The sequence below is a fragment of the Ruditapes philippinarum genome, unplaced genomic scaffold (genome assembly GCF_026571515.1).
Source record: "Ruditapes philippinarum isolate M1 unplaced genomic scaffold, ASM2657151v2 ctg470_1_1_1_1, whole genome shotgun sequence".
Lineage (NCBI taxonomy): Eukaryota > Metazoa > Mollusca > Bivalvia > Venerida > Veneridae > Ruditapes > Ruditapes philippinarum.
This window is the reverse complement of record NW_026857845.1, coordinates 23,149-37,966: the sequence shown is the minus strand read 5'-3', so window position 1 is coordinate 37,966 and position 14,818 is coordinate 23,149. Positions and strand designations below refer to the sequence as shown.

The following is a 14,818-nucleotide window of genomic DNA, read 5'->3' as shown; positions in this document are numbered from 1 at the left end:
ATTCTAAGCTAAAAAAGGGGCATAACTCAAAAATATAGCTTTCAGAATTATGCCCCTTGTCTTACAACTGTCTCTTGTCATGATAGACAAGTATTCCAAGTTTCATATTGAAACCTTTTAAAATCATTATTAAGAGTATTTGGCTACATTATAGTTTTTGCACGACAACCAAGCAACATAGTCACAGCGATCATATTAACTTGACTTTTTCTTCAAAACAGATGGCATAAAACTCATAAGTTGCAAAATCAGGTGCAAAATGAAGGTCACCATCATGATTTAATCTCTCAGCATTGATGAAAAGTGATTAAAGCGGACATCTATGAGAGGTTGATATGATATAAATTATGCATCCCTAACTGCCCAGGCACTGAAGGCACTCTTCATACTGCATATTTAGTTATTTACCTGGCTGTTCCATCAGAAGATGCTGACAATAGGTGTGTGTCTAGTTTTGACCAACTTAAATCATATACAATGCCAAAATGTCCAAGGAACTTGCCCTTTAATGTACCAGAGGGAATCTGGAAAGGAAAAAAGGAGAGCATGTCCTGATACTAGGGTACACCATTCTAATAAAGGTTAGTATGTAGCAACGACAAAAAAGATCGGAACTTATAAGAAAATATTATAAAATTCCAACAGAATAGATAAGAAAAGGCTACAATTTATATATTTCTAGATTTCAAATTTTTTCTTTATGTCACCTATACATACTTTCATCGAGTTAAAATTCGTGGAAAGTTAGTCTTGTATCCTGAATGAGAGAAAGGAGAGAGCCATAACTTCAACTTGGTATTTTATGTTCTTGTCCTTCAGCATCATGGATTCAAATACTTTATAGTATTGAAGACTGAATACAGCTTAAATCTGTTCTAGGGACAAATGAGATGTAGCAGCGTTCATTATCACTCATAGTCAGACACCATGTAACCAAATCTACTATCTTTACCTAAATGGGTTTTGTTTTTATTGCATAGGATGTATTATCTCCCCTTTCTCAAAATGCATGTCTTAAACAGATGATAGTGAATGAGTGTAGGTTAACTACTAACTTTATAGCAAAAGTTGAATAAAATCATATTATGTGAGCCTGTGGCGAGCATAGTATTGTTTTATTCAATGAGTTCAGTAAATTTAGTATTGAATCTACACGAATATAATATTCTTTTAATCACATATCTAAAATAAGAACACTTTACAGTTAAAAAGAGTATGTTTTTTTGTTGACGTGCCTACTGTATAACACTAATATTAGCAAGCTTTAACACAATGTTTGTATGTAACACAAATGACACCATGTCAAATTGTTATTACACTAGTGTAATATCATTTTTATTAAATGGGTTTATTATACTCCTGTGCCATGGTTTATGTGATAAATTACATTCACATACCTCGTAGACTAGAATAGGATAACCATCTTTTCCCTGGCAAGCACAAGCTAAACTCCGGCCATCATGTGAGAATTTTAACATATAGCAACCCTTCTTGGCTGAAGGTAATGAGTGGGATAGAACATTTGGCAGACGACAAAACTGGCCAGCCAGTCTAGACCACGATGATAGGGTTTTATGTTGAGGTTCTCTGAAATATTCAATATTTTTTTCATTTATTTTTTAATCAAATAATACAAATGTGTATGTTATGCCAATATATCTATTCCAAACTTACCCTTAAAATTCAACTAATTGTGGTAAAAGCTGGAGTATAATTTGGACAGACTTTAAGACACAATAACTTTGTTGTGAACTTGTCGAGACAAATATTTCTGTGAGACGATAAGCTCATCTCACATCTACAAAGTACACACTTTCCTCAAAAACATGAAACTTAAAATGTTAATACTCTTAGAAAAGCTAAACTTTCTAATTTTGCTCAAATAATTATTCTTAAAGTTGCATCCCTTCAGATGAGCCAAACGTTTTCCTGAAAATCAACCTTGAGGACGATGTACTAAGATTTTAAGAAAAGTGATCACAATTCAAGAAATAATTTACATGTTCTATGCAATTAGTGACTGGTTTTACGACCAACTGTATTTATAACCATATTTCTACTGCATGTCTAATGCAGTAAGGGTCATTTTTTACACATTCTGACCTCCTTTTGGTAATTTTTGTAGATTTTAAGTGCGGTCTGCAATATGGTCAATTACTTTCTTTTTTCACTTAACAAAGCATTTTATTTTCCTTTTTAAATTATTTCAAAAATTTTCATGAAAATAAGCATGAATTTGGAGGCATGCTGCTTCAAATTTTCCATATCAATTAATAATAGTGACATATATAAACATGCAATTAAATTTCTTTGTATCAATATCACTCAGAATGTAAATAATAACCGTAAACTCACTTTTTACCACCAGTCCATTTGACTGTTTTCTTCAATTCTTCAAAGGTCATTCTTCCCCTTTCCTAGAAACATCAAGCCAAAAAGTTCAAATTTTGTAACAGCTAAATCCTCACACACTAAATAAGTTTATACTTTATGGGAACATTTACTCAATCAAACTGAATAGAACAAAGGTAATATTAAAAGCAACAAGCATTAAATTTCATATGAAATGTATACAATACTTGACTAAGGGTTACATTGCTTGAAGCATTTTCATTTAACCCCAAGCCTTCTTAAATTGTGTAATGGATATGCCCAACTTTGAGTTTGAAACAGTCCATTAAAGATTTAGGAGCTGTAGGACATAAAAATATGAAAAGAGCAATGCATCCGGTGTTAATGCTTGTGTACTTCTAACAAATTTTCATCAATATTTTAAGGTGCTTGCCATCTGTGCAGTCTTACCTGGCTCTTAAAGCTAAGGGTAAGGGCTAATCTAACCCATTTTGAAGGTTCATACTTCTACCCATGCCGTCAGTGCAGACCAAGATCAGCTAGCATCTCTGTTCAGTCAGTACATTTTTTGAAATCTTCCATAAAAATGATGAATGGTTTTGTCCAAATTCAAATTTTGGCAAGTTCATTTACATTACTTAGCGTGGTTAGAGAGGGTTAAATTGATATGAACATAAATACAAATGAAATAATTAGTCTACCTCTTGTGTAGCAAACAGAGATCTCTCGACTGCCTCGACCTCTAACGGAGGCCTGATACCTTTCAGTGTTACATATAAAGTAGAAGGATATGGCTTCCTTGGACATTCTTTCCACCATTGGAACGCCTGTAAATATAATATTTCAACTCTGATTTTTTTGATTGGGAAATGTAAATGCCCTACTTTAAATAAGTATCGTTCTTTACTGACTCAGGAATGACAACACCAAAATATCAAAATTGATAAGTTTGTGGTATAATTTTGTCAGACTAAACAGTCTCTTTATATATACTGATAAGTTGAACTGAATTGACTACATGTATTATCTTAAAAGATTGACTGTTATAATGTTGATTTACCAATAATTGATATTGAAATTATGTAAAGGGTAAAATATGAATTTGCCTAACATATGAAAAGACTGCCCCACTATTTTTCATAAATTGAATGTTACAGGTAAATTCAGATGGATATTTATAGAAATTTCCTTGAACCATATGAGTTACCTATCATTCATGCAAAGTAAATTACAAAACGGAAAGGAATTATGGCAAAATGATAACTTGACTTTCACCCGTTTTAGTTTAATTCATTGTATTAACATCATTTATTCCTAAGGATAAGACATAAATCTGCCTTAAATATACAAAGATTGCCCCGTTCTTTTGCATTAATTGAATGTTACAGGTAAATTCCGATGTCCTACCAGTCATCATATTCTTACCTCCTCCATATCTGCTTTTCTTCTTAGATTTGAGGGTGGTGCTTCAAATATCTGCAGTCTTACTTTCGATCCACAATTTAACTTATTATTGTTTCCAAGAACCTAAAAAGAAATATAGAACTTTATCTACTTTACCAATTAAAAGCAAGACTTGTTGACAATATATGTACTCACTGCTCACTGACTTAAAATAAAATTCTAGTTTATTTTCCTTCTTCATGAAACTAAAAAAGAAAAATAAACCTGCAGATCAAGGGTTGACCACAAGACTGTTGTAAGTCTTTCATTATTTCATTTAAGTTGCTGCTGTTTTGCAGTCAACCCTTAGGATAAAATGTGTTATCTCTCATATTTAATAATTGAATGGTTGAATAGACATGAAAATAATGAAACCATCATTCAATGCAATTTGATTAAATCAATAAAGAAAATGAAATCTTATGAAAATGAGCCTTACTTTTTATGAAACTGAATTTTCATTTCTGATTTTTATGTATCATAACCAATTTAACCTAACAGTTTGTGGACCCCCCCCCCCAAAACACACACAGACAAAACAAAAAAACAACCAAAAAATACACATTAAATCAACTTAAAATCTTTTAATGACCCAATGTCATTTATAAAAGACAAAAAAAATACACCTTAAAATAAAAATTACCTTTAAGAAAGCCCAGCCAATCCTGTGCCATCCTGAATCAGTTTGTGCAGCTTTATTCATACTAACAAAATCCAGCAACTGTAAAACATTACAAAAGATAATAATTACTATTTTTCTCTTTTATTATTTTACCTGCAAATTGCTGATTTTCGTAAATAGACTTGCCCAGCTCTCATCTTTGGAATCATCCATTATTGGTTTTGGTGATATTAAGATGAACATTTAAGGTTAGCCAGCTTACACTGTACAGCCTTGTCAGAATGCATGGATACTCAGACTGGCCTGGCTCCGTATACTGTTGGCTAAGACTAGTCACTACAGGTTCCACCAGGATAAAGGGTAAAGCTACACCAACAAAAAAGTCGTGTGGTGAATTTTTCAGCATAACCTGAGACATAGATAGACATTATCTTCATCTCTGGCATAACTAATGAAGGAAGATCTCAGACAAACATATGTGGAGATTAACTTGTATATTCCATAAGCTATATGAACGTTTCCTTTCATGTAATCATTTATTGGCAAAAATATGACTCACAGTCATGAAAGTCAAGACATTTGGGCTACGCCCTAGGTAAATCATTTAGAAAAATATAATATTCATTATATAATAAGATATATAAAATAAAACATAAAGGCCCACACCTCTTCTAAAATTTCTTAATGAGTAACATAGATATGGTGATATTTTCAGAATTCTAAAATGTGTTTATATGTCAAAACACAGCTCATTTCTAAGGTAAGTTATGTTCAGTTAATAAAGATCTACCCAACTGAATTAACATGTTACAACCAAGGTTAAAATGTCTGTAAATGAACAAACGGACAGCTGCTTTGGCATGAAAAATACTAACCTCAAAAACCAATAGCACTTTAGGTCTGTCAAGTATGAAGTAATTAAAGTTCTCATTGAACACCAGTAACTCCTCCCACACTGGCAACACTGATCTGTTAACATAGTTTTACTTGATTAACAAATATAACACAAAAATAATTATCCATTTATATACTAGTCTAATATATACTGTATGTACAATATTCATATGTTTAATAAGGGATACATTCTTTGTTTCAACTCTATAGAAAATTGTCTATAACATTATAGAATTATCATAATTTTACTGCTTATAAAAAAAATAAAAAAAAAATCATTATACAGGGTAACAAGATAATATGACTTTTAGTGATCTGCATGCGACAGAAAACCAATTAAAAAGTTGGTCCGGGTTTAAAAAATTTGTATAACTTTTTTTTAAAATTCTATTATCTTTTTGGAGATAAATTGTAGAGACCACTACTTCTAGGGAGAAAAGTACTTTATTTTCTCAGAAAGTGACACTGCATGTTTAAAGAATTAGAAATTCACAAGCGTTCACTTCACAAGAAAAATACTGATTTTTTTTCCTATGAACCATTCTTTGGAAAAAAAGGAAAGTTTGATTGATTTTTGTATTAGTTTTCTGGCCCATGCAGATCACAAAATTTTACAGGCACCATGATATAGCTTTATATCTTACAAAAAGATTTTATCAGAAATGTAACTGACTGCCAAAAATGAAAAAAAAAAGAAAAAAAAGTAGCAAATCTTTAGAACTGTCATCCTAACATTATTACCAAAACTTATGAAGAACTGTATTACCTCCTTTAGTTTGATTTAGAAAATTAATTAACCATCCAAAATCAGTAATTTCATTTTTGATATATAACAAAATATAATAATACATACAAATGTATAATAGCAGTGTAACACGTACACTTTTACTACAAATTTGACAAAATTGATTCCCCTTACTTGTTTTGTTTGAAGTCAAAAGGTTTTGTCATTATTGGAAGAATATGTTTCACGTTGTCATTCTTGGTCTCATAGTACGATGTTACAGCTCGGTCCCTGGGAAAAAAAACGAAAACATTCATTGATATCTGACAGTACTCTCATTATTCTTTACCTTAAATCAATACTAAAAAAAATAATACTTATTTAAACAAAACCAACAACACAGCCACCTAACACTACATGTATGTAAAACCAGTTGTTCCATTCTAGAAAAATAATTTTAATAGATAATGTATCCAAGAATGGCTATGATTCGTTACCCTAAGCATTTTACAGTGCTAGTTTTATACACTATATTTTCTAATGATTAAAGGGTTGTATCTTAAAAAATTCAACAGACACATTTAATTTACTTTGATGTTTAAAACTTTCTTAACTGATATATGTTGAGACTAACCGACATATACCATAAGGGTAATGACTCTAAGACAGGGACGAATTTAGGGCACCTGACAATAGTTAATTTTTCCTTATATTCAACCAAATATTGTATGAAGGCCATGTCTTCTTTTGGATCTAGAACTATCCATTGAGGGATATAAATAAACCCAAACATTTAGCAGCAACAAGTAGAGGAACTGATCTACAGATTTGCCTTGCTTTCACTTTGCTAATACAAAAATTCCATATCAAATCACTATTGTACTTCAACTGGCCTTGTTTTCATTTTCAGGGTCCAAAAAATTCATATCAAATCAGTATTGTACTCAAACTGGCCTTGTTTTTCATTTTCAGAGTCCAAAAAAATCAAATAAAATCACTGTTGCACTCTGCGAGTCTTGTTTTATTTTCAAAGTAAAAAATATCATATCGAATCCTTATTGTAGTGGAAGAAACACAGTAATGTCAACAATCTGGTAGTGTGAAAAAAGATGTCATTATATATTGTTGAGTACAATACTGTTTCTAGAACTTATAGTCCAATATATGTTTGACAGCTGTGTACTTGTCCAATAGAATTCACTATCGTACTCAACAATGTTTAATATTCCCATAAACAATATAAATACCCTTATACATACTTGTGCTGTTTAGGTAGGTATTTTCCTGTCAGTTCATCTACTATATGCACTCTAACCATTGGATGCATAATGTAGAAATCATTTTTGAGCTTGTCTGTTCTATGTATAGTAACAGCTAGAATTCTCCCCTCATCCTCCGCCTCCATACCAGATGGCCCCGCCTCTTCCTCTTCAACTGTTTCAGCTTCTTCTGTACCTATAATATCCATGTCACACACTGATTTCATTTTAATGTTCACAAAACATTCAACAACATTTACAGTAATTATATAATGAAGAAAAAAATGAAGTGAAGCTTTTTTTCTACCCAGCACTCCATTACTAGTATCAATTTTGTTAACCAATACTCGGCCATCACCTTTTGATTGAGTACTAGATTAACTGGTTATTTTTTGCCATGGATAATATTAAAGTTTAATCTGTACAAAAGAGTCACGACACAATTTTTCAATCTGATTCTTAATACATACCTTTCTTTTTCTTCTTCTTTCTTTCTTTTGGAACAGGTGCTTCTTCTTCTTTTTCCTCCTCATCTTCTTTCTCTCCCTTCAAATCACACATGAAAACATTAACATTTTAAAGGGCATAATCATTTGAGCCGAGTCACGACAAAACCAACATAATGGGTTTGCAACCAGCATGGATCCAGACCAGCCTGTGCATCCCCGCAGTCTGATCAGGAACCATGCTGTTCGCTATCAGTTTCTCTACTTGTAAAAGAGTTGGTAAGCGAAAAGCATGGATCCTGATCAGACTGCGCAGATGCCCAGGCTGGTCTGGATCCATGCTGGTCGCAAACACATTACGTTGGTTTTGTCGTGACGCGGCTCATTTTTTCTATGTATATACAGTTAAGTATCATCACCTTAGTGCAGTCACCGGTTAACTCCTTATAAATTATATAAAGAGTTAAGCTGATACTGCACCAAGACGACAGTGTGTATTAAAGGTTAATTGGTGTGCATATGATGGCCAGAGTAAACAAAAAAGTCTTTGTCTCCACAGAGGAAAATATAATTGCAAGTTCAATTTTCTTATTTCTTTCCAAAGCATACTTTAATATTTATGAAGCATTGCAAACTGACTGCAAAATCCTTCAATGTCATATTGACAGAATTTCAAACTTTCACTGTAAACTCAGTATTTTGACATCCATCCAAAACACTGATTAACAATTCAAAATCTCAACCCTTACATATTTATTACATCACTAAAGCAAGAATATTAAAACATACAGATCAATGGCTAACATTACTGACTGATATCCATTTTTATGCTAACATGACAGGCAAAATCTCTTGGACGAGATTTTGGAAATACAATTATGCGTGCAAGAAAAAGTCTTGGACTAGACATGACTTTTTGCCAATATATATATATATATACACACAGACAAGTTCCTGCACAGACATTGGTATCATTATACACTTAGCAAATTAATCGTTAGATAGCAAATAAATAAAGAAGTATTGAACAAAAGAGTGAATGAAAACAACAAAAGTCATGAAGGTATAAAATCATTCATATTATACCTCTTCTTCTCCTTTATCCTTCTTTTTCTTCTTCTTTTTCCCTTTCACTCTAGGACTTTCCACCTCCTCACCTGGTGAAAGAGCTTCATCTTCTGTTTCTCCTTCGCCTTTCTTCTTCTTTTTCTTCTTTCCATCCTTAGGTGACAATGGCTCTTCTGCAGCAGAAAGGACTGCTTCTTCCTCTGTCTTTCTTTTTTTCTTTTTCTTCTTTCCATCTTTAGGTGACAATGGTTCTTCTGCAGGGGAAAGGGCAGCTTCTTCGTCTGTTTCTCCTTCTTTCTTCTTCTTCTTTCCTTTCTTACCTTTTGGCGAGGTAGGTTCTTCAGACGGTGACAGTACACCTTCTTCATCCGTTTCACCTTCTGTTCGCTTCTTTTTCTTTTTTCCCTTTGGTGAAACAACTTCCTCACTTGGGGACATAACAGCCTCATCTTCAGTATCAGCTGCAATTAATCACATAATAAAAAAATTCAACCTGTTTTACTTCTTAAATAGACTTATCTAGCTGACATTTTTGGAACTGTCCATTATCAATTTTGGGGATATAAAGATGAAAGTATGAAGTTAAGTCAGCCAAGAGTATACAAATCAAAAATATCAGCTAAAATTAGACATAAATCTTATACAGACTAAGTTCTCTGACAAGTCAAATACCTACGTATGTGTATTAACTCTTAACATTATGGCGACATTCCAGTATTACTGGTGGAGGTAGACCTCGGGTGACCTTCCCTGCGTTCTTTCAAACACAAACCGACACCTGAGTAGAACCACCCACATTTTGTAAGCTAGCTGGAAAGCTTCTTCTCATGAAAGAATCCAAAGTCCTTATCTGGATTCAAACCCGCAGCTGAGGGGCAAGTGGTTTGAAGTCAATGACAAGTTAAACACTCAGCCACAGACACCCCTCAGAGATTACCTCAGTGAAATTATCATCTTAGCAATACCATATTATTGATGGATAAATGACCAGAGAGGTGACAAAGTATACCTGCAGGTTTCTTCTTTTTCTTTTTAGTTGGTGTTAGAACAGTATCTGTCTGGGAGTCAGGCTCAGGGGTCCCATCCCTTGGGACTTTCTTTCGAGGTTTTTTCTTTGGTGTGGTTGCTACACTTGGTTCATCCTCTGACCTACATACATAAAGTATATCCTTGTAAGCGTTTTAAATCTTTTAAGCTGGTTATATAAACAAGAGCTGTCGGTAGGACAGCAACGCTCGACTATTCTTAGTGCTTGAAACAGTTACCTCCTCCTGTTTACAGGTTGGGGTAATGATGGTGAACAAGTGTGCAAAGTTTCAAAGCCATATGTCAATGAACTTTGAAAATATTTGAGGTATTACAAAAACTTTAACATAAATTCTAAGTCGAAAAAGGGGCATAATTCTGTCAAAATGCTTGATAGAGTTACCTCCTCCTGTATACAAGTTGGGGTCATGATGGTGAACAAGTGTGCAAAGTTTCAAAGCCATATGTCAATGGACTTGGAAAATATTTAAGGTATTACAAAAACTTTAACATAAATTCTAAGTCGAAAAAGGGGCATAATTCTGTCAAAATGCTTGATATAGTTACCTCCTCCTGTCTACAGGTTGGGGTCATGATGTTGAACAAGTGTGCAAAGTTTCAAAGCCATATGTCAATGGACTTTGAAAATATTTGAACTATTACAAAAACTTTAACATAAGTGGTTACGCCGACGCAGACACTGACGCCGACGCTCGGGTGACTGCAATAGCTCTACTTATTCTTATCGAATAGTCGAGCTAAAAATTAGGTATAAAAAGCTTAACAATGCCAACCTAATGATGCAGAAATTTCATTTCAAATGAGACCAATGTTTGACAACTATTGGCTGCTGTCAGGAAAAAATAATGCTGACTGGATGCACACTCACTTAATAATCCTCAAAAAAAATCATTATTTTTTACATAATAGGTATGAATATACTGATCTCAAGGCAGATTATGAAAATAAACTTGTAACACAAGTTAAGCTAAAATCCAAGCATTATAACTCAGGCTTTCCATCAAAGTAAATAAATATTTTATCAAAATTCAAAAGGAATTGACACCGATATAATTATATTCATATTTTCATTTGTAATAGTCAACTCTGGTACCTGGCTGACAGGACTGGTTCCTCTTCTTGTTTCTTTTTCTTCTTTTTACCAGGAGTTTTCTGTGTACTGGTTTCCAGCTCTGACATGGTCATAGTCTTGTCTGGTGGCTCAATCTGAGATTCATCACTGAAAAGGACCCAGTAGTGTCAATTATGACTAGAAAAATTTAGTTTTGTACTGAATATCAGTTGCAATAAGTAGTAATTCATTGTATTACAATCTGGACAACAAAGCATCCGCATAAAGTTTTTTCAAAGTGCTATAAAATCTTAAATTGTCAATTACATGTTTGTAGTACTTCTAAATCAGTAATAAGCTTTGATTCAGTTAATTGAAAAACTTACAAGTTTTCAATGAGTTCATCTTTTGTCTTTTGTTTCTTTTTCTTTTTTGTTTTCCCTTTATTTTCATCAACTATTTCTAACTCATTTTGCCGGTTGCGCTCTGTAAAACAAAATCAAAGAACATATCAATCAATAATCTGTAATATTATTACATCACTAACTTGGAATCTTAACTTGAACTTGTATACCTGCCTGTAAAAAAAACAACTTTCATCTGAGTTACACTCTAAATGCAAGATAGCTACTTCAAAATATACAGGTTAGAACGATAATAAAGTCATTTCATTCTCAAAAGGTAAAAAAGGACCATGAAACTTTGGATTTTAACTTAGAAACAATTTTAACCTGTAATCATTAACCCTAAAAAAACTTGTTTAAATAAAAGAAACAGAAATACTTGAATGAATATTAGCTTCCAGTAAAAAGAAAATCATACAAACCCTCTATAATTTTCTGTTTCTGTTTATTACTCTTTTTATATTTGGTATCATCTGGATCAAATGTGTTGGCAAGCTTGGTTTCATCAACATCTTTCTGTAAACCTTCACCCTTGCGTAGACTCTCAAGCTAGTTAATATAGAGAATTAATTCTTCTACTTATTTTTCACTAAAATTTGATACACTGAATTCAGTTTAAATACCAGTACACAACATTTAAACTTATACTAATATTTCAGAAAAAATTTCATTTAAATAGTAAAAGTTACGCTTTCAGTATTAACTAGAAATGTGTCCATAGGACACGGATGCCCCCACACGCCACTGTTCTGTCAATCTTATTACTCTAGGTCAAATATTTTTTAGACTACATGTGCCACAAGTTGAAAACTAAAAATCAACAAAGGGCCATAATTCTGTAAAATTTGGTCGCGGCAAAAATTCCTTCCTTTACTACCATCTACACATTTAGGTTGTTCATCCCTGGAAGTTAAAAGCAAAATCTGCCAATCCCGTTTAAGAGGAGTTGCCGTTCACAAAAATTTCTACATAGTATAATAGTGAAAAAAATCAACAAAAGGGCCATAATTCTGTTAAATTTGGTCGCAGCAAAAAATTCCTTCCTTTACTACCATCTACACATTAAGGTTGTTTCATCCCTGGAAGTAAAAGCAAAATCTGCCATCCGGTTTTTAAAAGGAGTTGCATTCACAAAAATTTCTACATAGTATATAGTGAAAAATTAAACAAAGGGCCATAATTCTGTTAAATTTGGTCGCAGCGAAAATTCCTTCCTTTAACTACCAATCTACACATTAAGGTTTGTTCATCATCCCTATAAGTTTAAGCAAAATCTGCCATCCGGTTAAAGAGGAGTTGCGTTCACAAAATTTCTACATAGTATATAGTGAAAAAATCAACAAAGGGCCATAATTCTTGTTAAATTTGGTTGCAGCAAAAATTCCTTCCTTTACTACCATCTACACACATTAAGGTTGTTCATCCCTGTAAGTTTAAGCAAAATCTGCCATCCGGTTTAAGAGGAGTTGCGTTCACAAAATTTCTAACATAGTATATAGTGTAAAAATCAACAAAGGGCCATAATTCTGTTAAATTTGGTCGCAGCAAAAATTCCTTCCTTTACTACCATCTACACATTAAGGTTGTTCATCCCTGTAAGTTTAAGCAAAATCTGCCATCCGGTTTAAGAGGAGTTGCGTTCACAAGATTTCGGGACGTACGGACAGACAGACGTACAGACGGACGGAAAGACGGACGGACAGACGGACGGACAAGTGCAACGCTATATGCTCCCACTTTGTGGGGGCATAAAAATTCTCTTTATATTTATTTGTTTTGTTATACAGCACACCAACACAAGGCATATGGCCCCCAAACAGGAATGATGATTTTTGGCTAATCTCTGGTATTATAAACTTAAAACAAAACACAAAAGGTCAAAACCACCTCACCTGCTGAAGCTAAGGGGTGCATAGACTCTAGCAATTTGAACTCATTTAGTCATCTCTTACGATCATGCAAGGATAAACAGCAATTATGATGCAACCTCTTAGCCTCAAGGGGAATTTAGAATTCTAGAGTTTTTCTAAGTTAATGCAAGGCCTTCTATTACTTTGATAGAAGGTGGGTCTTTCATCGTTGTAGGACGCTGATGGTAGGTATCAACCAGAAAGTGTATATAGAATACCAAACAGACAGGGTATATTGGTACCAGCCAGAAAGGATGTATACACAACAACCAGAAAGATATATACTGTATGTATCAACCTGAAATGGTATATAGAATACTAAGTAACCAACCAGATGGTTTATAGGCATCAACCAGAGAAGGTATATAGATACCAACCAGAGGGTAAATAGATACCAACCAGAGAGGGTATATAGGTACCAACCAGAGAGGGAAGATAGATACCAACCACAGGGTATATAGATACCAACCAGAGAGGGAAGATAGATATCAACCAGAGAGGGTATATATGTACCAACCAGAGGGTATATAGATACCAACCAGAGAGGGTATATAGATACCAACCAGAAAGGGTATATAGATACCAACCAGGGAGGGTATATAGATACCAACCAGAGGGTATAAAGATACCAACCAGAGAGGGTATATAGATACCAACCAGAGGGTAAATAGGTACCAACCAGAGAGGGTAATGGTATATAGATACCAACCAGAGAAGAATGGAATAGAAAGCACTAAAAGTAGCTGTGTGGTCTAGTACATGTTGCTGGGATTTGACATGGCTACCAGATCAAACTGAAACTTCTGTTTATAGTTTTAAGTAATATAACATCAAATATTAAGCAAATACAAGCATCAACGAGCATATTTCAATGATATCAGCCTCTTCTTACATCTTTTCATTATGTCAATTAAGCATATATGACCAAGAGCAAAGAAGTCTTGGCAACTGACAGCATGATTAAACATCATCTGGGATGAAGTCTGCTGATATAAAACAAGTTACAATGTATTAATGAGAAGATCTGTAACTCTTTTCTTGAAAATATTTAATTTCAATTTATTGGATTTTATATCACACAGACCTAGTAAAAGTGGAGGAAGGAAGGCCCCAAGGGCCCCATAGTGAATTTTCAGGCAAAAAGCCAGACCTGAGAAACGCCAAACTTCCTTTAGCTAGCTGGATAGTTTATCACATGAAAAAAACTCAATATCCCTGGCGGGTTACAAACCCACAACCATCAGGTGCAAGTAAGGGATTGAAATCCTTAGCAACCTGGGCACAGAGGTCATATTTCTTGAAATAATACATTTCTAGGGAAAAACTGCAGTAACTTATATATAATAAAGAAGGACATACAAGTTTTTCCATCTACAAGTTTTTCCATCAACCCTCTATTTTCATCAAGCTGTACTCAATACTTTATGCGCCAGAATTAATATATTGTCGCATTTCGCGCCATTGGCGAGCGACAGCGGGAACCCTGGCAATGTGCATATATTAACATAATCACTCTCATCTCATGAAAATGGAGAACAGTTCTAATTCTTTTCTATTTACTGTAATCAATAACTTTAAAACAGTAGAATGGAAAATCT

The 14,818-nt window shown here is 33.7% G+C and overlaps 1 protein-coding gene across 2 annotated transcripts in view; it reads right to left on the bottom strand.

The window, feature by feature from the left end:
* The window catches only part of LOC132751217 (jouberin-like), a 37,539-nt gene that overhangs the window by 15,626 nt on the left and 7,095 nt on the right, over positions 1-14,818 (bottom strand). For both annotated transcript variants that reach the window (XM_060741361.1, XM_060741362.1), the window contains exons 5-19: positions 11,733-11,859; positions 11,293-11,392; positions 10,949-11,074; positions 9,818-9,957; positions 8,827-9,269; positions 7,765-7,840; positions 7,295-7,490; positions 6,231-6,326; positions 5,293-5,386; positions 4,439-4,516; positions 3,778-3,879; positions 3,054-3,179; positions 2,356-2,417; positions 1,398-1,587; positions 409-524 (exon numbers count right to left, since the gene is read on the bottom strand). In XM_060741361.1, coding sequence (XP_060597344.1) covers positions 409-524; positions 1,398-1,587; positions 2,356-2,417; positions 3,054-3,179; positions 3,778-3,879; positions 4,439-4,516; positions 5,293-5,386; positions 6,231-6,326; positions 7,295-7,490; positions 7,765-7,840; positions 8,827-9,269; positions 9,818-9,957; positions 10,949-11,074; positions 11,293-11,392; positions 11,733-11,859 — 2,072 coding nt within the window. The remainder of the gene's footprint in view (positions 1-408; positions 525-1,397; positions 1,588-2,355; positions 2,418-3,053; positions 3,180-3,777; positions 3,880-4,438; positions 4,517-5,292; positions 5,387-6,230; positions 6,327-7,294; positions 7,491-7,764; positions 7,841-8,826; positions 9,270-9,817; positions 9,958-10,948; positions 11,075-11,292; positions 11,393-11,732; positions 11,860-14,818) is intronic.